Source organism: Rhinoderma darwinii, chromosome 2 (assembly GCF_050947455.1).
Source record: "Rhinoderma darwinii isolate aRhiDar2 chromosome 2, aRhiDar2.hap1, whole genome shotgun sequence".
Taxonomy (NCBI): domain Eukaryota; kingdom Metazoa; phylum Chordata; class Amphibia; order Anura; family Rhinodermatidae; genus Rhinoderma; species Rhinoderma darwinii.
In genome coordinates, this window is record NC_134688.1 from 186,503,111 (window position 1) to 186,529,626 (window position 26,516).

The 26,516-nt window shown below is 40.8% G+C and overlaps 1 protein-coding gene across 3 annotated transcripts in view; it reads left to right on the top strand.

Annotated features, from left to right (window-relative positions):
• Positions 1-26,516, top strand: part of VWA3B (von Willebrand factor A domain containing 3B) — a 164,688-nt gene that overhangs the window by 24,548 nt on the left and 113,624 nt on the right. For all 3 annotated transcript variants that reach the window (XM_075852598.1, XM_075852599.1, XM_075852601.1), the window contains exons 7-16: positions 4,502-4,596; positions 5,912-6,022; positions 11,995-12,188; positions 18,386-18,540; positions 18,781-18,919; positions 19,970-20,101; positions 22,027-22,125; positions 23,078-23,260; positions 24,381-24,511; positions 25,404-25,543. In XM_075852598.1, coding sequence (XP_075708713.1) covers positions 4,502-4,596; positions 5,912-6,022; positions 11,995-12,188; positions 18,386-18,540; positions 18,781-18,919; positions 19,970-20,101; positions 22,027-22,125; positions 23,078-23,260; positions 24,381-24,511; positions 25,404-25,543 — 1,379 coding nt within the window. The remainder of the gene's footprint in view (positions 1-4,501; positions 4,597-5,911; positions 6,023-11,994; positions 12,189-18,385; positions 18,541-18,780; positions 18,920-19,969; positions 20,102-22,026; positions 22,126-23,077; positions 23,261-24,380; positions 24,512-25,403; positions 25,544-26,516) is intronic.

Sequence of the window (26,516 nt, forward strand, 5' to 3'; positions counted from 1 at the left end):
TCTAGTTTCCAAATTGGGGTCACTTTTGGGGGGTTTCCACTGTTTTGGCACCACAAGACCTCTTCAAACCGGACATGGCGCCTAATAAAAAAGAGGTCTCATAATCCACTAGTTGCTCCTTTGCTTCGGAGGCCGCTGCTTCAGTCCATTACCGCACTAGGGCCACATGTGGGATATTTCTCAAAACTGCAGAATCTGGGCAATACGTATTAAGTTGCGTTTCTCTGATAAATCCTTTTGTGTTATAAAAAAAATGGTATAAAGAGGATTTTCTGACAAAAAAAAATATTTAAATTTCACCTCTACTTTGCTCTAAATTTTTGTGAAACACCTAAAGGGTTCATAAACTTTCTAAATGCTGTTGTGAATACTTTGAGGGGTCTAGTTTCTAAAATGGGGTATTTCATAGGGGTTTCTAATATATGGGCCCCTCAAAGCAACTTCAGAACTGAACTGGAACCTAAAAAAATAAATAAATGAGGCAATACTTCGCTTCTTACATTATACTGATAATGAGCCGTGCCCACCCCGAGATGACCCCAGTTTTGACTGTTTGTATAAACGGAGACCCCTATTAGACCGTTCCAGTGCCCGGTTTTCCCAAGCATACACCCCGAGAAGTGTATTTCTATTGATGAGTCCCTGGTACATTTTAAAGGGAGGGTTCAATTCCGCGAGTACCTGCCGGGTAAGAGGGCAAAGTATGGCGTGAAGATGTATAAGCTGCGAGAGTGCATCAGGGTATACCTACAGGTTTAGGATATATGAAGGAAAGGCCACCCCCAATCCAGACTGCATCCTGGACTACAATAGGTACATGGGAGGGATGGACTTGTAAGATCAAGCCCTGAAGCCCTACAGCGCCATGCGGTGTGGTATAAGAAGCTGGCCGGGCACATCATACAGATGGCTTTGTACAATGCGTACGTGCTACATCGATGTGCAGGCCAGACGGGAACTTTCCAGGAATTTCAAGAGGTGATTATCAAGAACCTAATCTTTAGGGACCAAGAAGGGGGGGGCACCCAGTACTTCTGGAAGCGGGGCCACACGCATCGTACCAGGGCGGCAACACTTTCCAGGGGAAGTTCCCCAAACTGGCAAGAAGGGAAAAAATCAAAAGAGGTGCAAAGTCTGCTATAAGAGGGGGATAAGGGAGGACACAATATATCAATGTGACACGTGTCCCGAATAACCAGAGCTCTGTATGAAAGTGTGTTTTAAAATTTATCATACATCCCTTGGTTTATAATTTACCCCAATTTTACTTACCCTGATGCACTCCGCACAGCTTATCCCCCCTCGTCTTTCCCCTCTGAGCCCTGCTGTGTGCCCAGGCAGCTGATAACAGCCACATGTAGGGTATTGCCATACCCGGGAGAACCCACATTACCGTTTATGGGGTGTAGGTCTCCGGTCAAAATGCTCACTACACCTCTAGATGAATGCCTTAAGGGTGTAGTTTTTAAAACGGGGTCACTTCTTGCGGGTTTCAACTGTACTGGTACCTCAGGTGCTTCTGCATACATGACTTCGCACTAGAAAATCCCCAGTAGGCCAAATGGTGGTCCTTTCCTTCTGAGCCCTCCCATGGGCCTAAACGGCAGTTTATCACAACAAATGGGGTATTGCGGCCCTCAGAACAAATTGCGCAACAGAATGGGGTATTTTGTTTCTTGTGAAAATAAGAAATTTTCAGCCAAAACTACATATTATTTGAAAAAAATAATTTTGTTTTCATTCCCAGCCCAATTCAAATTAGTTCTGTGAAAAAACTATGGGGTCAAAATAGTCACAACACCCATAAATGAATTCCTTGAGGGGTGTAGTTTCCAAAATGGGGTCATTTGGGATTGGTTTCTATTGCTTTGATAGCTCTGGGGCTCTGCAAATGCGACATGGCACCCGAAAACCAATCCAGCAAAATCTGGACTCCAACAAACACATAGCGCTCCTTTCCTTCTGAGCCCTCCCATGGGCCCAAACGGCAGTTTATCACCACAAATGGGGTATTGCCGCACTCAGGACAAATTGGGCAACAAAATGGAGTATTTTATTTCTTGTGAAAATAAGAATTTTTGAGCTAAAATGACATATTATTGGAAAAAATATATATTTTTTTAATTCCCAGCCCAATTCAAATAAGTTCTGTGAAGAAACTATGGGGTCTAAATGGCCACATTACCCATAAATGAATTCCTTGAGGGGTGTAGTTTCCAAAATGGGGTCACTTCTGGTGGGTTTCCATTGCTTTGATACCTCTGGGGCTCTGCAAATGCGACATGGCAGCCGAAAACCAATCCAGCAAAATCTGGACTCCAAAGAACACACAGCGCTCCTTCCCTTCTGAGGCCTCCCATGGGCCCAAACGGCAGTTTATTGCCACAAATGGGGTATTGCTGCACTCAGGAGAAATTGGGCAACAAAATTGAGCATTTTGTTCCCTGTGAAAATAAGAAATTTTGATAAAAAATTACATCTTATTGGAAAAAATGTCATTTTTTTAATGTCACAGCCCAATTGAAATACGTGCTGTGAAAAAACTGTGTGCTCAAAATTCTAACAACAACCATGAATGAATTCCTTGAGGGGTGTAGTTTCCAAAATGGGGTCACTTTTGGTAGGTTTCCATTGCTTTGATACCCCTGAGGCTCTGCTAATGCGACATGGCACCTGAAAACCAATCCAGCAAAATCTGGACTCCAACAAACATATAGCGCTCCTTTCCTTCTGAGGCCTCCCATGGGCCCAAACGGCAGTTTATCACCACATATGGGGTATTGCCACACTAAGGACAAATTGGGCAACCAAATGGGGTATTTTGTTCCCTGTGAAATTAAGAAATTTTGATCACAAATGACATTTTATTGGAAAAAATGACATTTTTTTCATTTCACAGCCCAATTCAAATACGTGCTGTGAAAAAACTGTGCGGTCAAAATGGTAACAACAACCATAAATGAATTCCTTGAGGGGTGTAGTTTCCAAAATGGGGTCACTATTGGGGGATTCCTACTGTTTTGGCACCTCAACACCTCTTCAAACCTAGCATGCTGCCTAAAATATATTCTAATAAAAAAGAGGACTCAAAATGTACTAGGTGCTTCTTTGCTTCTAGGGCTTGTATTCTATTCCACGAGCACAGTAGAGCCACATGTGGGACATTTCTAAAAACGGCAGAATCTGGACAATACATATTTAGTAGTGTTTCTCTGGTAAAACCTTCTGTGTTACAGAAAAAAAAAATGAATAAAATTGAAATTCCGCAAGAAAAATGAAATTTTCAAAGTTCACCTCCACTTTGCTTTAATTCCTGTGAAATGCCTGAAGGGTTAAAAAACTTTCTAAATGCTGTTTTGAATACTTTGAGGGGTCTAGTTTTTAAAATGGGGTGTTTTATCAGGGTTTCTAATACATAGGCCCCTCAAAGCCACTTCAGAACTGAACAGGTACCTTAAAAAAAAGGCTTTTGACATTTTCTTAAAAATATGAGAAATTGCTGTTTATGTTCTAAGCCTTGTAACGTCCAAGAAAAAGAAAAGAATGTTCAAAAAACGATGCCAATCTAAAGTAGACATATGGGAAATGTGAACTAGTAACTATTTTGGATGGTATAACCGTCTGTTTTACAAGCAGATGCATTTAAATTCTGAAAAATGCAATTTTTTCAAAATTTTCTCTACATTTTGCAATTTTTCACCAATAAACACTGAATATATCGACCAAATTTTACCACGAACATGAAGCCCAATGTGTCACGAGAAAACAATCTCAGAATCGCTTGGGTAGGTTTAAGCATTCCCACGTTTTACCACATAAAGTGAAATATGTCAGATTTGAAAAATGGGCTCTGAGCCTTAAGGCCAAAACTAGGCTGCGTCCTTAAGGGGTTAATGTGTTAAAAAAAAAAAAAAAAAGCAATTCAAGCCCTAAAGTAGAGCTGCACCGTTGGGTAACTTTGCATTTCAGTGGAGTATAGAAACAGACATTTTGTTATATACATGTATTACAGAATTTTCTTTGAGATTTTTTTTGTTTTTGTTTTTATTTTTTTTAAATACCAGTCTTTTTTTGGTGGAGAGGAAAGGGATCAGTAGATGAACAGTGTATGGCATGATGTTATATATTTTTATTTCAGAGAACAAAGAAATGTGGCTGTAGCCAAAGGCATAGCTTCAAGTTTCCGGGTCCCAATGCAAAATATATAACAGGGCTCCTTACCTACCAGGTGTCATTTATAAAACTGCTGTTTTGTTATGCGGCACAGAAGATTTTGGGCCTCTTCAGGTACCAGGGCGTGGGTGCGACTGCTACCTCTGCACCCCCTATAGCTACATCCCTCGCTGAAACAAAAGTTAATAAAAAGCTCTAACCTTTTAGTGTGTTTATGGCTGTTTTCCCAGGACAAGTAGACACTGGAACTCTGTCTCTTTTAATCGTAGCACATTATAGGTATACAAACGACATAGTTTCAATAAAAGTACTGTCATTTTTCTAACAGGTTCCACGTGTATTTGGAGAAAAATAAGGAGGAGGAAATTAAGACAAATCAGTCCAATGAATATCCACATATAGAAGCATCAAAAGATTTCCCAGGTAAAGTTTTGTCTGTATGTATAAACAACTCTGCAGGGAGCAAGCGTATATGTGAAAATAAGTGTCATTATTGCCCATAGCGACCATTCGGACCACTTATAATTTGATAGATTTTTTTTTCTGCATTTTACATTTTTAAGATACGTATTAAGCTCAAATAACGTATCCAGGATAATGGGATACATTGTGACACTACTTGCAAGGATCTGTGATTGGGATAATCCCGCTATACTTCTAATATCATAACTCTAAGGGTATGTTCACACACAAACTCAAAAATGTCTCAAAATACGGAGCTGTTTTCAAGGGAAAACAGCTCCTGATTTTCAGATGTTTTTTAAGCCACTCGCGATTTTCGTAAAAAACGCAGGGAAAAACGCTCCGTCGGAACTGAGCGCTGTTTTCCCATTGAAATCAATGGGCAGATGTTTGGAGGCGCACTGCTCCCCATTTTTTGGCAGTTTACGGCCGGAAAAACGGCCGAAAATAGGCCGTGTGAACATACCCTTAAAGGTTGCATCTTGTGCCCCATTGGAGCATATCACACCGATCCCTAATACATGGGTTATTGAATTTTAGCAGGATCATGCTTACCATTATTGAGGTAAACGCATGCAGGGATCGCATTTAAAAAAAAAATTGCATAAAGCTCTAAAGCATGCCATCTAGTAAAAGTGAACCGTAGAAGTACTGATTTCAGTGCTTCCAGAGAAAAACTCGGTCTGTAGAAGGCAAGCTCACTCAGAACCGAGCAGCTGCAATGCAGGTCGGAATACCGTTCCATTTGCACATTATATTAGGGACCAAAATGCACACACTCCTATGCATGAACGCTTAGGGTATGATCACACAACCTATTTTCAGCCGTTTTTCAGGCCGTAAACGCCCCGACAAATGGCTAAAAATGCTAAAAAGGCCGAACATCTGCAATTGATTTCAATGGGAAAAACAGCTTTCCATTTCCACGGGGTGTTTTTTACGCGGCTGCTTTTAAAATCAGGCGCGTAAAAAAACAAGAAGTGCATATCACTTCTTGAGCAGTTTTTCATTGACTCAATAGAAAAACAGCTCCAAAAACGGCCGTAAAAAACGCAGCAAAAATGCAAGTTGCTTAAAAAATGACTGAAAATCAGAGGGTGTTTTGCCTTGAAAACAGCTCTGTATTTTTGGCCGTTTTTTGTTTAGCGTGTGAACATAGCCTTAGAGATGGACTAAAAACCAGACATATTTAGGGAAGGTGTATGATTAATACCAGTTATTTGCACCATCACATCATTTGCTTTGTATATTAACTATTAAATACAAATCATTTTAGATCTTGACCTGAGGAAGGATGAGCTTTTGATTAGGAATGAACTGAATGAAGCTCAGGAGAATCTAAAACAATTGCAATATATATGGAAGACTTTCTACCACTCAGAAGACGGTAAGCAGAACACTTGAACTGGATATATCACATTGCATAGGAAAGTCATTCACTACGATATATATTTACTTGTGCTCCCACAAAGTATAGGAAATTGTAATTCACTGAAGTGATGAATGAGTAAAACGTATAAATTTATTTCATAACTCTCTAAAAACAGGGGTACAGTCACATTTTTTTTAAAATTAACTTTATTAAACTTTTTTTTTACTTTTTTACTAGTCCCATTAGGGGACTTTAATATGCGATTCTCCGATCGCTATTGTAATACACTGCAATACTTTTGTATTGCGGTGTATTACAGCCTGTTCGTTTAAAACGGACAGGCATCTGCTAGGTCATGCCTCCGGCATGATCTAGCAGGCATTCGCTCCAGGCAGACCTGGGGGCCTTTATTAGGCCCCCGGCTGCCATTAGAGACACAGACATTCGGCGATCGTATCGCCGGGTGTCGGTGGGAGAGAGAGGGAGCTCCCTCTCTCCAAAACCACTCAGATGCGGTGCTCACTATTGCGCACCGCATCTGAAGGGTTAAACGGGTGAGATCGATACTTATATCGATCTCACCCGGCAGAGCAGGGACGCTCCCAGCCCTCAGCTGCCTCTAGCAGCTGAGAGCAGGGAGATTTGACAGAAACACAAACACACAAATAAAAGAATGTTACTTGCACTTGTGTGATCAAGACAAAACTTTTTTGTTTCATTTGCTGAAAAGTTTCTTCCTTTTCATGAATGGAAGTCACATAAAGGAAGGAAAATGCTTTAAAAACGTAGTGCACGGGTGACTTTCAGGTGACTTTCCTATGCAATTCACTGAAGTGATGAATGAGTAAAACTTATACATTTATTTCATAACTCTCTAAAAACAGGGGTACAGTCACCACTGTGAAAAGCCCCACCGTGTGCGTTAAAAACGTATTAAACACATACTCCAATTCCTGGTTCATTTGTGAACCCTCTCTAACTGGGTATACTTGATAGATACAAATATGGGATCAGCGTTTCAACATTGGTGTAACAGTGGATTAGACCTTAAAACACACCAGAGCCTGCAGTTACCGCTCCTAAATCACCTGGTGCTAGGGTGAACAACAGTGCCACTGTCACCTACGCTATGATCCCTCACTAACCTGACCCTACGCGTTTCTATACATATATTTCATCAGGGGTCTGTAACTTGGTCATTCTGGCTAGGGTGCCAGCGATATTCATTCATTAGCAGATATTCTGCTGTACAACACGGAAGCGTGCACGCATGGATGTCAGCGGCACGTTTCACTCGGGACCCAGAGTTGATATAGCTAATACTCCTCCCCCCGGGCTTCGGCAGTGCACCTCCGTGTTGTACAGCAGAATATCTGCTAATGAATGAATATCGCTGGCACCCTAGCCAGAATGACCAAGTTACAGACCCCTGATGAAATATATGTATAGAAACGCGTAGGGTCAGGTTAGTGAGGGATCATAGCGTAGGTGACAGTGTCACTGTTGTTCACCCTAGCACCAGGTGATTTAGGAGCGGTAACTGCAGGCTCTGGTGTTTTTTACAAGACCTTATACAGCTATGTCGACGCAAAAATAAAAAGGTTATAGCTCTTGGAATGCGACGATGGAAAAACTTAAAAAATGGCTTGGTCATTAAGGTCTAAAATAGGCTAGTCATTAAGGGGTTAAAGGGGGTTGGCCACTTTCTTAAACATACCTGTCATATGGCTTAATTAAATAAAATTAAAAAGTTATGAGACTTGCTCATACCATGTGTTAATTAAGTTCTGCTTTCCCTGCCCAATCTGTACCATGTGCCGCAGGATAGGGGCGCATGTAAACAATTGTGGTGGCAGTAATGGTGGTGGTGGTCACATGATGTTTCATGTTACACCTGCATCCATAGCATGCCATGCTTGGGCATGCACAGACATAGACAAGCGCCTTAAAGGAGTATTTCAGTTTCAGCAAATAAATTGTGTTCTTTGTATAATGAAAACTTTTACACTATTTCAATATATTTTCTGTACCAATCCTCAAGGTTTTAAAGAACCCTACTTGAAATCGTTTAATTATTTACTTCCAGCGGATAAAAAACAGTGAGGATAAAGAAAGTATTTTGAAAAATTGTATCACTTTCATAATACAAAAAAACAACTTTCATTTGCATGTGCAAGCAGGGGGTAATGAATCCAGGGGGTCACCTGATACATCATGTGGCCGCTGACTCCAATACTACCACTGCAATTGTTTACATGCGTCATGCTCCCACTTAACTAAATAACACATAATGAACAAGTCTCATAACTTTTTTCATTTTAAGGCCTCACTTACACGAGCGTGTGCGTTTTGCGCACGCAAAAAAACGCAGCGTCTTGCGTACGCAAAAGGCACTTGACAGCTCCGTGTGCCATCAGTGTATGATGCGCGGCTGCGTGATTTTCGCGCAGCTGCCATCATAGAGATGAGGCTAGTCGACGTCAGTCACTGTCCAGGGTGCTGAAAGAGTTAAATGTTCGGCAGTAACTCTTTCAGCACCCTCGACAGTGAATTCCGATCACCATATCGAGTAACCTGTTTAAAAAAAAAGAGGTTCGTACTTACCGAGAACTTCCCGGCCGTTGCCTTGGTGACGCGTCCTTGGTGACGCGCCTCTCTTGACATCTGGCCCCACCTCCCTGGATTACGCGGCAGTCCATGTGACCGCTGCAGCCTGTGCTTGGCTTGTGATTGGCTGCAGCTGTCACTTGGACTGAATTGTCATCCCGGGAGGTCAGACTGGAGGAAGAAGCCGGGAGTTATCGGTAAGTCAGAACTTTTTTTTTTTTTACACGTTCACGTATATTGGGATCGGAAGTCACTGTCCTTGGTGCTGAACCAGTTTAACTCTTTCAGCACCCTAGACAGTGACTGTCTCCTGCCGGGTTCGGTCAAAACGAGTTCGGCCGAACCCGGTGAAGTTCGGTTCGCTCATCTCTAAGACACTCCGTTCGGATGTTTGTAAACAGAAAAGCACGTGGTGCTTTTCTGTTTACATTCAGTTTGACAGCTCTTGCACGAATCACGCAGTTCGCACGGAAGTGCTTCCGTGCGACCTTCGTGGTTTTCACGCACCCATTGACTTCACTCACACTGAGCAAAACTCACGGACTGTCTGCATGCCCCCATAGACTTGTATAGGTCCGTGCGACCCGCGTGAAAAGCATGCGAGTCGCACGGACGTATATCACGTTCGTGTAAATGAGGCCTAAGGGTATGTTCACACGCAAACTCAAAAACATCTGAAAATACGGAGCTGTTTTCAAGGGAAAACAGCCTCTGATTTTCAGGCGTTTTTGAAGCTGAAAATGAATCTTCTTTTAATTTGGAGCTTCTTTTGAGGCTTCTTTTCAGGCTTTTTTTGACATGTTTTTCATAGTGTTCAATGGAAAATCAGCTCCAAAAAACGCAAAAGTGACATGCTACTTCTTTTTACGGAGCGTCTTTTTTTAAACAGCGGTGCTGTTTTTCCCATTGATTTCAATAGGCAGATGTTTGTAGGCGTTCAGCTTCCGTTTTTTTCAGGCATTTTTCGAGGCGTAAATGCTCCTAAATATGCCTGAAAACACTTCGTGTGAACATACCCTAAGGCATATGACCAGTATGTTTTAGAAAGTGGCCAATTCCAGATATGGTGCAGTTTTTTCAGTTACATGTTGATTTTGCCACAGATTTCGCCCTGCACATTGCATTGCAAGGTGAAATCCTCTGCGAAAATCTGCAACATTTCCTCAACAGAATGAGCAAAATCTGCAGCATGCTCTGAATTCTGCACCGATTTTTTTTTTTAGAGATGCACGATGCACGAAACTTCGATACTATTTCGATACTGTGCATCCCCAAACGGTTCAATACCGTTATTTCATGTATTTCGATGCTTAGCTGTAGGCCGCACAGCTTAGTATAGTAACACATGGATGTATGAGAGCGGGGCTGCGGCTGTGTAAGGGTATGTTCACACGCACTAATTACGGACGTAATTCGGGCGTTTTTTCCCCGAATTACGTCCGAAAAATGCGCCTCGATAGCGTTGACAAACATCTGCCCATTGAAAGCAATGGGCTGACGTTTGTCTGTTCACACGAGGCGTATATTTACGCGCCGCTGTCAAATGACGGCGCGTAAATAGACGCCTGCGTCAAAGAAGTGACCTGTCACTTCTTTGGGCGTAATTGGAGCCGTTATTCATTGACTCCAATGAAAAGCAGCGCCAATTACGTCCGTAATGGATGCGGCGTTCAAGCGCCTGCACATGCCGTTACGGCTGAAATTACGGGGATGTTTCCTCCTGAAAACATCCCCGTAATTTGAGCCGTTACGGACGCTGTCGTTTGAACATACCCTTATACAGCCATTGCCCCGCTCCTGAGTACTGACAAGTGCGCGCGTGGTCAGGATGATGCGATGCGGCCAGCGCTGCACTAATGAGCGGCGGCATTGAAGACCGAACATGGCGGACACTGCAAAACACCCCCATGTTCTGTCCTCAGTGCCTGCGCCGCCGCTTATTAGTGCAGCGCCGGTCGCATCCCCTCGTGATGACCGCGCGCACACTTGTCAGTACTCAGCCGCAGCCCCGCTCTATAACGGCGGAGATCAGGGAAACCTCTCATCTCCGCCACTATTCCCCTGAATGCTGCGATCAAAGCTGACTGCAGCGTTCAAGAGGAAGTGAGAAGGATCACAGATATCCCTGTGATGCGATTGAGGGACATACCATATATGGGCAGACAGCCCAGGGTCCATTGAAGGACCCCAGGCCTGTCTTACCATATTTCCTGTTGTTAGGACATACTTAGGTATGTCCTAACAACTGCCTGTGTACTATCAGTACACAGACTAATGTACTGGCATATATCTGATATATGCCAGTACATTAAGTTTAAAAATAAAAAATTAAAAACATAAAGTAATATTAAATAAAAAAAAATATACACACACATTTTTTACAATAAACATTAAAATAAGTCTCAATACATAAAATATTCACATATTGGGTATTGGCGCGGCCGTAATAACCTTCACAACAATTTTTTTTGATGAATTTAACCTCCATGTGCCTCACATTAATAGTAATTAACCCCATCATGTACCTTTCACATTAACCCATTATGACTGAGAAACATGATGGGGTTAATTACTATTAATGTGAGGCACATTGAAAATTCATCACTCCTCATGCCTCACATCACACAATGGAAGAACTTTTTTTTTTATTACTGTTGGCAAAGTATCGTTTTGGTATCGAAATCGCAATACTACACAAAGTATCGGTATCGAAGTCCAAATTCTGGTATCGTGACATCCTTAATTCCCATACACATGTATTGTACTGTAAATTGTTGTGGATTTATGGTGCAAAATCTGCTCTGAAAATCTGCGACACTTTCGCCACATCTGAACAGGGCCTTAAAGATGAGTTTCCATATTTTAGTGGTGAAATTCATGTGATTGTAAAATAAAAGCGTAATCTTTTTACATCTGCATAGTTATTTCTGTTTTACTGCCCCGTCATAGGAACAGAAAAACAATAATAATGGAAGTGCTGGATCTGTCACTTGATGGACACCAAAGTATCCCGAATGAACCCTGTGAATTAATCGACTTCCATCGGGTTTCTGTCATTTTCCCAGACAATATAGTTCTGCATGCTGTGCAATTTTGTCCACGATTTTTGGCAGACTCTGCAATGGAGGCTCCTACCTGAGCCTCCAATGCTGTTAAAGTGAAGCTCTGGTTTGAGGCTGCTTTGAAGTTTATATGAGCAACTGTACAAATATATCAACATATTTCATATACAAGATTCCATATCCAAGCAAACCAAAAATAAACTGCAATGCTGTGGGGAATCTTCTGTATTTTTTTTTATGTCTTTTAATACATTTTTATCTTGTATGTATTCAAATGTGAGAGAATGAACTAAGTGCTTTATCTCTATGTGTTCCTAGAAAAGAACAGCAGCCTTGTGGTAAAGGAGACTAGTGAAGACTGTATTAGCTCAAAGGAATGGCTGAAGAAGTTTGGCTTAAAATCACAGAAATTGCTGTTTTATGATGCCCTTGCTGACTGTGCTTTCCGCCACAGTGATGGAGTAGTTGATATAAAAACCAAGCCAGAGGATGAGTCCATACAGACCGATGCAGTAAGTACAACAGGAAAAGCTACTATACTCAGGTCTATTTCACAGGCAGACTTCATGGTTTGTACACCTGTAGAAATACCAGTAATAATACAGTGTGCCGGAGCAATGGCGTGCAGCTCAATCATTCAATACTTCTGCTGAATTGATAATAATCATGTGGCAGACTACTTAAAGAGGCTCTGTCACCAGATTTTGCAACCCCTATCTCCTATTGCAGCAGATAGGTGCTGCAATGTAGATTACAGTAACGTTTTTATTTTTAAAAAACGAGCATTTTTGGCCAAGTTATGACCATTTTTGTAGTTATGCAAATGAGGCTTGCAAAAGTCCAAGTGGGTGTGTTTAAAAGTAAAAGTCCAAGTGGGCGTGTATTAGGTGCGTACATCGGGGCGTTTTTAATACTTTTACTAGCTGGGCGCTCTGATGAGAAGTATCACCCACTTCTCTTCAGAACGCCCAGCTTCTGGCAGTGCAGACACACAGCGTGTTCTCGAGAGATCACGCTGTGACGTCACTCACAGGTCCTGCATCGTGTCAGACGAGCGAGGACACATCGGCACCAGAGGCTACAGTTGATTCTGCAGCAGCATCAGCGTTTGCAGGTAAGTAGCTACATCGACTTACCTGCTAACGCCGATGCTGCTGCAGAATCAACTGAAGCCTCTGGTGCCGGTGTCCTCGCTCGTCTGACACGATGCAGTACCTGTGAGTGACGTCACAGCGTGATCTCTCGAGAACACGCTGTGTCTGCACTGCCAGAAGCTGGGCGTTCTGATGAGAAGTGGATGATACTTCTCATCAGAGCGCCCAGCTAGTAAAAGTATTAAAAACGCCCCGATGTACGCACCTAATACACGCCCACTTGGACTTTTACTTTTAAACACACCCACTTGGACTTTTGCAAGTCTCATTTGCATAACTACAAAAATGGTCATAACTTGGCCAAAAATGCTCGTTTTTTAAAAATAAAAACGTTACTGTAATCTACATTGCAGCGCCTATCTGCTGCAATAGCAGATAGGGGTTGCAAAATCTGGTGACAGAGCCTCTTTAACATGCCACATGAATGTGTGGAAAGCCTAAGCCTACTTTTATACCAAACTGTTATCAAATTCACAGTCGAATAACCTTGTCTTTTTGGACTTGTATTATTTTCCTATTGTTTGTATAACACGCTAAAAACAGGGGTACAATCACCCTTGTGAAATGAGCCCACCGTGTTTGTTAAAAAAAAATATTAAATACACTGCATTTTCTGATTCATTTGCGAACCCTCGTATGAAAGAGTACATTTGAATATATGGGATCAAACAGGGTTTAACCATTGGTGTTTCAGCGAATGGGACCCTGCACAGCACCGGAGCCTGCAGTTACCGCTCCTCTGTACCCCAGTACTGGGGTTACCCAAATATAACGCTGTCACCTACGCTAAAACCCCTCTCTCATCTGACCCTACGCGTTTCTATATATAACATTTCATCAGGGGTCTGTTCTCTTGTCAAACTCTCTACTGCGCCAGTAATATAGATTTGTAACAGATATTCTGTTACACACACGGAAGCGTGCTCGCATTGATATCAGCGGCACGCTTCCCTAAGGACTCTGAGTTTATATAATTAATACTCCTTCCCTAGGGCTGAGGCTAAGCCCCATTACTGACCAATCAAATTCGCCTACGTCATCTGTGACGTATATTCATGTGACACCCGGCGCGTCATTTGACATACCCGGGAATTCATCACCATCGCCATAACTGAACGTGCATGCGCAGAGAGAGGAAGCAAAGTGCATCTCATTAACGCCTCTAACCTTAGCGTCTAGGGGGCGGAGTAAATTATTGACGTGAGAATAAAGATTGCTGTCCAGCTCAACACTGCAATTTGGCAACCCCTAGTCTAACATACCCTCTGGTCACACACTATGAGATATGGATTAGTAGGTAAATAAAAGTGCTTTGTACAATAGTACATCTTGTCCATGATATAGGACAGCTATACCAGTTTTGAGAATTAAAGATTAATAGATGACTGTAGATGAATAGATGTTTAGATAAAGCAGCTATAATTTGTCTGCTCATTTAAACCCTCTGGCTGTATACATGCCAGTCTATAGATCCACTGGGCCTCTTTTCTCAGTATTAGATTGTCCCTGTTCCTCCCCGTTTCGGAGGGCGGACCAATTAAATCGCCTGGAATCGTAAACATTCTGCTCTTCCATGCTGTTTTTCATGTATGTGCTTAGATATGGGAGCATCTCTAACATTTGTCACATCCCCTACATGCTCTCTAATTCGGCGACTAAATTGCTGAATAGTTTTACCCACATAATTCAGTGGGCATGGGCATGTAATGAGGTACACCACCCCTGTTTTTTACAGTTCACAAAATCTTGTATATCATACTCGATATCAGTGGTGACACTTTTGAATTTCCTCCCATTCTGGATAAAGTTGCAAGCTCTACAACTGCCACATTTGTATGTACCTGGAATCTTTCTATATAGCCATGTTCCTTTTTGCGGTATAGGATCAAAGCAACTATGCATCACTCTTTCACTGATATTCTTACCCCTACGGAACGTGACCGTTGGCTGATGAGTGATCTGATCCGCCAAGTCCATATCTGCACTGAGAATACGCCAGTATCTTTTTAGTATTTCCATAATTTCTGATTGTTTGGAGTCAAAAGTGCCTATGAGTCTTGTGATATTTTCATCTTTTCTTTTTCTTGGAACTAAGAGACTTGTTCTATTTGAATCTCTTGCTGCCTCATATGCCTTTTTTATTACCTCTTCGGGAAAACCCCTCTTCTTCAATCTAGTAGCAAGATCCTGTGACTGTAGCTCAAAATCATCTAAAGAGCTGCAATTTCGGCGTACCCTCATGAACTGGCCCCTGGGGATACCTCGTTTGAGGGGATAAGGGTGACAACTGTCCCATTGTAAAAAGCTATTTGTAGCTGTCTCTTTACGGTACACTTTGGTTCGAATCGTACCTTCCTTTGTTTTGGGAATCTTAAGATCTAGGAAAGATAGTGAATGATCGCTGATATCACTAGTCAATCATGAGTCCTAAATCATTCTCGTTTAGAGGGGCCACAAAGGCATTAAAATCTTCAACTGTGGAATTCCAGAGTAACAGCACGTCATCAATATATCTTATCCGGAGACCTATAGATGAGGTCCAATTGGAAAATTTATCTCCAAAAACTACAGTTTCCTCCCACCAGCCGAGGTACAAATTAGCATATGTGGGAGAGTGAGACATTGCTGTGCCTCGTTGCTGATGAAAAATTAGATCCTCAAAAATAAACATATTTTTTTCCAATACAAAATGTAGTGATTGCAACACAAGTTGATTTTGGGCCATATTTTGGGTACCTCGTGATTTAAGGAAGTACTCCACTGCTTGGCAGCCAAGCTCATGTGGTATAGAGGAATACAACGCCTCTACGTCGAGGCTTGCCAGAATTGCACCCCGTTCCAGCGTTATACCATCAATTTGTTTCAATACATCCATGGTATCACGGATATAAGATGTCAAACTCAACACAAAGGGACGCAATACTACATCTATATATGTGCTCACATTTTGGGTTAGATTGTTTATACCTGATACAATAGGCCTACCACGTAGAGGAGGGTACCCCTTATGGATTTTTGGTAGACTATAAAAACATGCCATAGTAGGAAATTGTGGAAATAAGAAGTTGAACTCGCTAGCACTAATCAGTGCTCTACTTTTTGCATCTCGAAGGATACCTAAAAGCTCCTTCTTAAATAGGGCGGTGGGGTTCTCTGTGAGGATTGTATAGCACTCTGGATTGAGTAGTATGTCTTCACACATCTTTTATAATCCTCCCTATTCATAACTACAATGTTCCCACCCTTGTCAGATGCTTTTAACACTATATTTTGTCTCTATTCCAGGGTAGTCAGAGCTTCACGTTCAAACCGGGACAGATTATTTTGAATTCCACTCATATCCTAATCCAATGCTTTTAGCTCATCTCCCACCAACTCAACAAATAAATCAACATTTGTAAAGTCTCCAACTGGCGGCAATTTCCTACTTTTAGTTTTTAAGCTAGTAAAGGGACCTTGTCCTGGGGTTCTATTCGATTCCTCGAGTAACCCCTCTAGCACTTCAATGCTTTCCAGATCGTAAGGTCAGATGGGAGAGGGGTTTTAGCGTAGGTGACAGCGTTATATTTGGGTAACCCCAGTACTGGGGTACATAGGAGCTTTAACTGCAGGCTCCGGTGCTGTGCAGGGTCCCATTCGCTGAAGCACCAATGGTTAAACGCTCACTAATTTGATTGGTCAGTAATGGGGCTTAGCCTCAGCCCTAGGGGAGGAGTATTAATTATATAAACTCAGATTCCTTAGGGAAGCGTGCCGCTGATATCAATACGAGCACGCCTCCGTGTGTGTAACAGAATATCTGTTACAAATTTATATTACTGGCACAGTAGCCGGTTTGACAAGAGAACAGACCCCTGATGAAATGTTATATATAGAAACGTGTAGGGTCAAATGAGAGAGGGTTTTTTGCGTAGGTGACAGCGTTATATTTGGGTAACCCCAGTACTGGGGTACAGAGGAGCGGTAACTGCAGGCTCCGGTGCTGTGCAGGGTCCCATTCGCTGAAACACCAATGGTTAAACGCTGTTTGAGCCCATATATTCAAATGTACTCATTCATAGAAGGGTTCGCAAATGAATCAGAAAATGCAGTGTATTTAATAATTTTTTAACACACATGGTGGGCTCATTTCACAAGGGTGATTGTACCCCTGTTTTTAGCGAGTTATTCAATAAAAATTATAAAGTTTTACTCATTAGTCACTTCAGTGAATTGCAATCTCTAATATTTTGTGGGAGCACAAATAAAATATCATAAAAAACAGTGAAATAACTATTGTTTGTATAGCACCAACCTATTCTGCAGTACTGTACACATATTGTAATATATATGCTTGTGGCTCACAATCTATGGAAGACAAGTAAAAAAAAAAGCTATCTGTGTTTCGGGGGTGTGGGAGTACACATCGTGGAACATACATACCTACTCGGGGTAGCTGTTGCCCTGGTTAGTTAAAAATTCAGGACCCCAGTGCTGCTAACCAGTGAGACGCCTGCTGCCCTATACCTACCGTATATTACTGGTAATATGAGATAACTACCTGAACTATACTTTGGTCATAAAGAATTCTAATATGTTCTGTGCCAGAATTAATAATTTAACAATCTATTAAGCATCTGGTAGTACAGAAAATACATACAGAAAAGCTAAGACCCTGTTTACTATTGATTTCATGTTTAACGTTGTGTAGTTAGTTTTGATGTATTGTTGTCACATGTTGTATTTGCTACATTTTTGCCACTGCTCTATTTTTTTTGCAGTCACCAGTTGTTACATATTTGTGAATGGGATTTTTAAGTCTGTAATTGAAAATGTGTATCACTGCCGATTTTTTTTTAATGTTTTTGTGGCAGTTTTTCCACATTGACTTCAATAAGGAAAACTGCATATAAAAAACTTGATCATCGTTTTAGGGCATTTTCACACGGCTAATTTTCAGATGAATTTCGGAGGGTAAAACACTCATATTACGCTCCAAAATACGTTACTTCTTGAAATGTTTTACAAGCTGATTTTCCACTGACAAAACAAAAAAACTTTTCCGAGATACGCCTCAATATACGCTTCAAAACACTCTTTAAAAACGCTTTAAAATACGCTTCAAAAACGCTTGCAAAAAGTTAAAAACACTTTTAAGATCTACTCAAAAAAAGCCTGTATTTAAGGTCTGTTTTCTCTTGAAATCAGCCTCATATGTTTTAGTTTGAACATATGCCATGTGAACATACCCTTACATGTAAAAATGTAATTTCCTATAGAAGTAATTCTAGGAACATTTTGTTAGGTAATTGTGGCAAGAAAGTCTGAAAAGACTATATATATATATATATATATATATATATACACATATATATATAATGTAGAAAAGAGCAGCATTTCAAAGTAGAATAACACGTGTGTGTATATATTTATATATATATTTGCATTTTCTGTGGTATGTTATTGGCATGGTGTTGCACTACACCACTATTGCTAAGTATGAGTACACTCCGTTTCTTAATCTCAATATCACAATGTCTTACAATACTTTTTACTTTTGTCTCTGTAACCTACAGGAAAACAATATGAAATTGATAAACGCTAAATACTGTGACCGTTTTGCCCATGTGCTTTGGAAAGATGGCTCTGTGGCACATGTGCATATCAGTAAGGAGAAATGCCGGTGGTATGAGGAGAAAATGAAGACTGCGATAGACAAAATGGATAGAAGGTGACATTCGGAATCTCTTGTAAACATGAGGATGATGATTTAGGAGTAGTTGCTTTATGTGCCTTATTTTTACAAATGACTAATCTTCTACCATTATAAATGTCAAGCTACAGTACTTACCATAGGCGTGCAAAGATAATGTAAGAATGAACATTGTTAAATTGCAGTTTACAACCACATGATTTTTTTTTTTTTCATTTTTCTGTTTTGTAAGCATATGTTGTTTAACATGATTTTTAGGGTCAAATGGCTTAAGAATGGGAGTAGAGAGCTGTTTGGTAGTATCCTTGAAGATCAAGTGTATATTCTCATTGATACTTCACATTCGATGAAGGACAAGCTGTTTTTAGTCAAAGAGAAAATATTACAGCTTTTACAGGTAAATTATTTTTCTGCTAAACAAACATTTTTAGTAAATTTCATTATTCTTATTATTTTTCTTATTACCTATTCTGATTTATCTAAAAACAGGTTTAGACTCAGCAGACGAATAAACTTTCCCCAAAAAAAATCTTCAGATAGCTGTTCCTGTTTTTGACAAAATACATATGGAATACATCACAAACCACAAGCATATATATTTAAAAAAAGCCCACACACAGATATGCATAGATGGAAAGGATACCACAGTACAATAGCGACCGCGGCATCTAAGTGGTTTACAGAGGGAGGGGACTCCCTCTGTGACCCATGAACGGCTCTTGAATGCGATCACGGGTTGCTGATGGGTTACCATGGCAGCCGGGGGCTTAAGAAAAGCCCCCAGGACTACTATGAATTGATATATATTAGGCCGTAGAGGCATGTCCTAATAAACTGTCTGTCGGTTTTACACTAAGTATACCAAAGCACTATAGAAGAGTTCACTGGGATTTCCTGTGACATGATTAAAGGGGGTCCCCCTTTCTCATTTTCCCTTTGAATGTCGCAATAAGTTTTGATTCAAGGGATAACGGCGGAGATCAGCAGTTTCTCTGATCTCCGCCGTTAGATCGAGGCTGTAGCTGTGTATTACAGTCATTGCCCTGCTCCATGATGCAATGCGGCCCAATGCCACACTAATGAGTGGCAGCCACTGAAGACAGAGAACATGGGGGCGCCATGTTCTGTCTTCAGGGCAGGCACCGCCACTCATCAGTGTGGTGCCGGCCGCAGTTTGCTAGTGACTAAATTCATGTATTACAATACTAAACTGTGCGGCTGTACAGCTTAGTATCAAAATACATGAATTCATGGTATTGAGCCATTTGCGGGTGCACAGCATTGAAATAGTATCAATATTTTGATGCATCGTGTAACCCTAGTTTAGAATTAATCCATCTTTGATTTTCAGCCAGCTAGTGAAATATGTCTCTAAAAATATAACATGGCAATAGAGTTTTGTTCAGTAAACAGTTTTTGACGATTATAGTAACATTGATTTCTACAGGAGCAGCTAAAACACAAGAAGATGTTCAATTTCATAAAGTTCGATTCTAAAGTAGAGGCATGGAAACCAAAGTTGGCAGAGGTTAATGAAGAAAACATGAAAGAAGCCTGGTGCTGGATTAAGGAGCTTCAGGTAACATAATACACCTTCATTCACCCAATACACATGGCATTTCAGCTCAAAATTAACATACTGCACTGTGACTGCTTGTCATAGGAGCAGAACAAAAAAAATACTGGAATCGCATAACGAACACCAACCGCACTCAACGGAACCGAACTTTAATGGTTTCTGTCATGGTGTCTGTAATTTTGCCAGACAAAATAGTGCAGCATGCTGCTTTATTTTCTCCGACAAAAACGATGGAATCTGTGAAGGAGGCTCCTACCGGAGCTTTCACTACAGATGTGAATGGCTGCACATGAATATTCATTGAATGCATCGTCACTGTGCAGTTGACAACTATATCCCCGAACCTCACCTTAGACAAAGACCAGAATGAGGGAGACCAGTCACTGCCAAACACCTCTAGCAGTGTCTTATTTCCCAGCAGAACAAAGGATCACGCATGTTGGAAGATGATCCGGTGGACATATTTTGCTGCAAATACTTTGCTCATTTACAGATATTTAGAGACTAATAGATACATGACCTGCATACAACCAGAAAAACAAAAAGCTCTAAATATATTACCAGTGTACTGTGTCAAGTCTTATGATGTTGAATCATTTAATTGTACTGTATATCACACACAGACCCTAGATATACATTTGAACGTTACCTATTCTTCTATTACCAGCAGGTTCATGTGTTGTTGTTTTTTAACCCTTTTATATATGATATATCCTTTTACCAGATCCAAGAGGCCCAGCCCAAACTTTAAGGCCTTGTTCACACAGTGCAGATTTGCTGCAGATTTTGCATGTATTTTTTAAGCTAAAACCAAGAATGGATCCTAAACAGAAAAATATATAATTGAGGGCCTTATGGGTTGGCTCTCTTGGTTCCAATTCTGGTTTTGGCTTAAATTCATGCAAAATCTGCTGCAAATCCAGACTGTGGGAATAAGGCCTAAAAAAAACAGCCCAAAATATTAGTTCTCCTTCACTGAACTCTACTGTGAAATTATTCACTTTCTCTCAAACATTAGTGGCTTCCATATATTATCCAACCCTACCCTGGCCCTACTCCATTGACAATAATAAATACTCAGCCACTTACCAAACTCTAATATTACATGTCATTATTGTTACTAGGTAAAGTATTGGTGTGGAAGGAAAACTGTGTACCCTTTAATTAATAATAATAATAATTTATAATTATTGGTATAATTTGGTATGATATCCGCCACGGACACAGAACATTCATTTTTTTTGTTTTTATCTATACCACTTGATCCTTTCTATTATTGAATTGTCCTTTTAGTTATACACCTTCATCTATTTTTACACTTATTATTTGAACCTCTTTAATTTGTATTCGCTCAACTGTTTTGCAGCTTTGTCAGAAGAGATATAATGCCTGGATTTATTATACTTGATTACTTTATGCTTTCTTTATGTCACACTGTGTTATTCCTTTTATTAAAAATGTCTTCAATGAAAACATAATGTTTAAAAAAACAACCAAAAAACTATCTTCTATTGGCACCATTTGTTCTGACAGGAAGTGCCCTCCAGATTCAAACCCTTTGCTACTCTACTTCCTCTTCTTGCAGATATTAGTTTAGCAAAATAATTGGAAGATTGAAAAAACTGTAGTTTGAGACCACACGGTTATTGAATGTAGTCTGTATCCACGGAGACAAATATGTCTGCATTGGAGCTGTATACACAAAGTCTTAGGATATTTTTAATTAAGACTTTGCAAATGTTCTTATTCTTGCATCAGAGCAATAAAAAATTGTTGCAAAATTGTTTATATTGCAAAATAAACTAATAAATTCCACAAAATAAAATCAGGTTAACATTATTTTCTGTCCAGTGGACGATATATCCAGTGTAATAAGACAGGAAGAAATGTGGTGCTGATTTGCTTGTTAATTTTTTCATTCGAAGGTTGGCAGTTCAACAAATACCTTGAAGGCTCTTCAGGTTGCATTCACTGACGGTAATACGCGGGCAGTTTACCTACTTACTGATGGAAGACCCGATCAGGTACTAACAAAACAGCTAAATGTAATCTTATAAATATTAGATACAAGCAGACCAAGCTATATGTCAAGGACAGGCCAGTGGACAGGCAGCAGAATATAATTTCTTCACTTTGAAACCCCCCCTCACGAGGTGTGGACTTTCCTGGTAGGTATCCTCAGGTCACTTCCCTGGAGCAGTGTCCATTAGCAATAGCTGACTTGGGAGCAGATTGGAATTCCATGGTAGCAGGACAAAAAGCAGAAAACTAAGAAGTAAATGAATGGAACACCTTCACAAAAACACAGGAACCAAAAGAACCTTGTTACTAAGGCAAGGATGTGATGTCAGAGGCAGAGTTGAATAGATAGAGATGCTCAGCCAAAGTTCACTAGGCACACGCTGACTCTTTAGGGCTCATTCAGATGAGAGTAATACTCGTCCGTATGCTGTGCGTTGAAATAACTCACAGCACACGGACCCATTCATTTCAATAAGACCAATCAGGCATGCGAGAGTTTTCACGCAGCGAGTGTCCGTTGCGTAAAACTCACTACATGTTCTATATTGGTGCGTTTTTGCGCACCTAGTCGCCCAATGAAGTGAATGGGTGCATTTCAAATGTCATTCCAGGAGGCTGGCCTGCAGGACGGCAGAAGGACTCGTCGCCTTGGCTACATAAGTATGCAACTTTATTTTTTATGCGCATTTTTCTACAGTGAACATTTCGGCCGAAAAACTGCACCACAATTTGGTGCGTTTTTTTTCGGTCGGAATTCCCTGTGGCGCCCAGGGAGGATACGCTGTGTACTTTTATGCACAGTATCCACCCTGTGTGAACATAGCCTAAATGTGAAATGGAAAGTTCAGAGCAGAATATAAATCTTGCGTTTTTAATTATCGGAAATTTAGGCACTCTAGCAATGGCATGGATAGAATTGTTAAAAAGGAATAACAAATGTTTGATCTTTTACAGCCTACTGATGCAATTCTTGATCAGGTTAATATCCTAAATCAAATACCTATACACACAATTTCATTCAACTGTGATGACACCGAGGCAAACAGCTTTTTATATGAGCTTTCCAGCAAGACAGGTGGGCGTTTTCACACTTACAGTAGTTACCTAAAGGATTCGGACGCTCCGCAACCTTTTGTGGTAAGTTGCCACAAACATATAGAAATGTCAATTTCTCTGTTGATAATATATCATTTAGAGATGCTTCTTTATTATGTGTGGATTGTATACAATCATTAAAATGTGTTTTGTGGCTGAAGCTGGTTAACAAAAAAAGAACTGACTGTTGTCCTATACTGAGATTTTAGGTTTGTCTCTTATGTACAGTATATTATGCCTTTCTATAAAGATATTGATGCTTCTGCATATGTGGTCATTTATCAGTAGTCAATATCAATAAGCAGATTAGTGAACAGTCGAATGCTTTAAAATGAATGCATAACCTTATTTTTATTACTAATTGAAAATGTACGCTAAAATATACTCTTTTATTCGAATCAGTTTTTACTTTTGTTTGTTATTTTTGTATTCTGTATTCTTTACATGGGGCTATCTTGCTGGACAGAAAACTTAGTCAGATAATGACTTTTGTTCATGAGTGTTGTGGGCATGCTCTGTGTCATGTGCAGAGTTCACTGTGCAGACAGGTTGAGGAGAGAGGGGCAATGATCTGTTCCAGTCACCTTTTATCATTAGTGGGATTCTGTGTTATGTGCCCTCAGATTTATAAAGGTGATACCTTCATTGTAATCCTACCCTCTTATGATAATGAGATGACTGTTGACCCTGCCCCCAGTGTATGCAGTACAGGCTAAAAAGTGATCTCCACATATCAGAATATGTCAGCCTATTGTGAGCGCCCAGTAACCAACATTAAAACTTTTCAGGAATTTTTTCTAACAAAGAACTTGAATTCAACATCATGTCAGATTTGAACCCCTTTAATATGAAATTTATTAAAAAATTATTTATATAAAAAAACAAAGCAATCTTTTCAATAACTTTATTGGCTCTGCAGGCCAAAACCTTGTAAGCAGATCTATTAACATCTGGCCTCAAAGAGTCACCATTTATTGTACATCTTACTAACTGTATCATGAATCAATGACTCACACAAAATACCAAAATAATGTAGCTTTCTGAGAACAATAATTTCTTACCATACATTACTTTGCACGCTTTCAGTTTTTTCATTGATGGTAACTTGTATAAAAGGGCATTAATATATTCTTGTTATCTAACAAGATTTTTTGATTCACAGAGTGAAGATATACAGTTACTTTTAAGTGAGATTAAAGAAGGAAAATCCACGCTGGAGAAGATAAAAAAACTTCATACAGAATGTTTGATGTTAGACTGGTACCATAATGGAGACCCTGATCTTCCGCAAAGGTAGCAGTACTTTAATTGACTAGACTGCAACGTATTTAGCAGGACAGTCCCGGATTCCGGGCGGAACCGTCAGCTCCCTGTTTCAGTATTAGTACAGAGCAGAGGGAGCTCCTCCACTTGCCGAGGACTTGCCCTTGACATCACTGTACATATATGGACAGTGATGTCAGTGATTCCTCCAGGAGTGGAATGCCCTGTCAGAGCGTTTCCGATGCTCTGGCCGGGGATTTCGCTCCTAGAGGGAAACCCTGACGTCACTATCCATATATGGACAGTGGCGTCAGGGGCTACTCCTGGAGCGGAATCGTCTGCCAAAGAGTTGCCAACGCTGTGGCCGGGGATTCTGCTCCTAGAGGGAACCCCTGACGTCACTGGACAGTGGTATCAGGGGCTACTCCTGGAGCAGAATCCCCTGCCAGAGTGTTGGCGATGCTCTGGCCAGGGATTCCACACCTAGAGGGAACCCCTGACGTCCCTGTCCATATATGGACAGTGACGTCAGTGGCTCCTCCTGTAGCGGTCCTCTGCCAGAGCATTTACGACGCTCTGGCTGGGAATTCCGCTCCTGGAGAAGCCCCTGCCATTACTATCCATATATGGACAGTGATGTCAGGGGCTACTCCTGGAGCGGAATCTCTGATACATGAGAGTTGGAAGGTATGCTTTTTAATCATTTAGATAAGAGTCTTTTCACAACAAAGCACGAGTATCACATTTCCCTGTACCTATCCTGGGATGTTTTCGACATTAAATCTTATAGGACATCATTATGTCACTGTAACAGAAATAACATATTTAAACAAACAAATACTGTATAGAGAGTAAGAAACACAAGGCAAAGTGATAGAATAGATTAGGTGTGAACATTACATTATTTTATTGTAAATTGCAGGACATTCCAGAAGCAATACAATATATCTCTCTCAAGGTTGCAGTCTGCACATGAACTCAGATCTTCATCATCATCAATGCTGCATAGGTCAAGTTTAAGTCCATCACGGCTTCTCCAGAGATCGAAGATACGGCATGCAGGTAATCCCTGATGTTGCTGTAAAAAATTTAATAAATAAATAAAGTCTTTAAATCTGTTTACTCAACAGAGCATTAGGTGAGTATTGTAAGACCTTATTCACATTTGCATATTAAGGTCAGTATTTTGCAGCAGTATTTGTAAGCCAAAGCAAGGAGTAGGTTCAAAACACGGTCTTTCTACTATACTTCTTCCCTTATGTTCTACTTCTGGTTTTGGCTTACAAATATTGATGCAAAATACTGAACAAAATACGTAAGTGTGAATGGGGCCTAAGTTTTAGTGTACTTGGCTTTCATTAAACTTATATAGCGCCAACACATTCTGCAGAGTTGTACACAGATTATTACCATTCACATCAGTCTCTGCCCCCATTGGGGCGACTAATTTAAATTCCCGATCTGAGGCACACATTAGGGCCAATTTCATTGAAAGCAAATTAACCTATTGGTATGTTTTTGGACTGTGGGGGAAGATCTGAGTACCTTAGCTTAAAGGTGTTGTTCCGCCACAACAATTTATCACCTATCCATAGGATAGGTGATAAGTGTTTGATCGGTGGGGGCCTACCTCTGGGACCCCCCACTGATCAAGAGAATGGGGGTCCTGAATCCCCTTATAAACGGAGTGGCAGGTCATGCAAGCGCCCTGCTGCTCCATTCATTCTCTGTGGGACTGCCGGAGATAGCCAAGTACAGTTCTCAGCTTTCGTCGGCAGTTCATAGAGAATCAATTCAGCGGCAGGGCGCATGTGTAACCTCCTGCTTCGTTCATAAGGAGATTCGGGACCCCCATTCTCTTGATCGGTGGGGTTACCAGCGATGGGACCCCAGCGATCAAACACTTGATAAGTTGCTGTGGTGGGCAGGGGTGCAGCTAAAGGCTCATGGGTCCTGGTGCAAGAATTCAGCTTGGGCCCCCCTACCCCACCCCACCCCAACACCACAAGACCCTGCCCACGCCTATGCCCAGCCA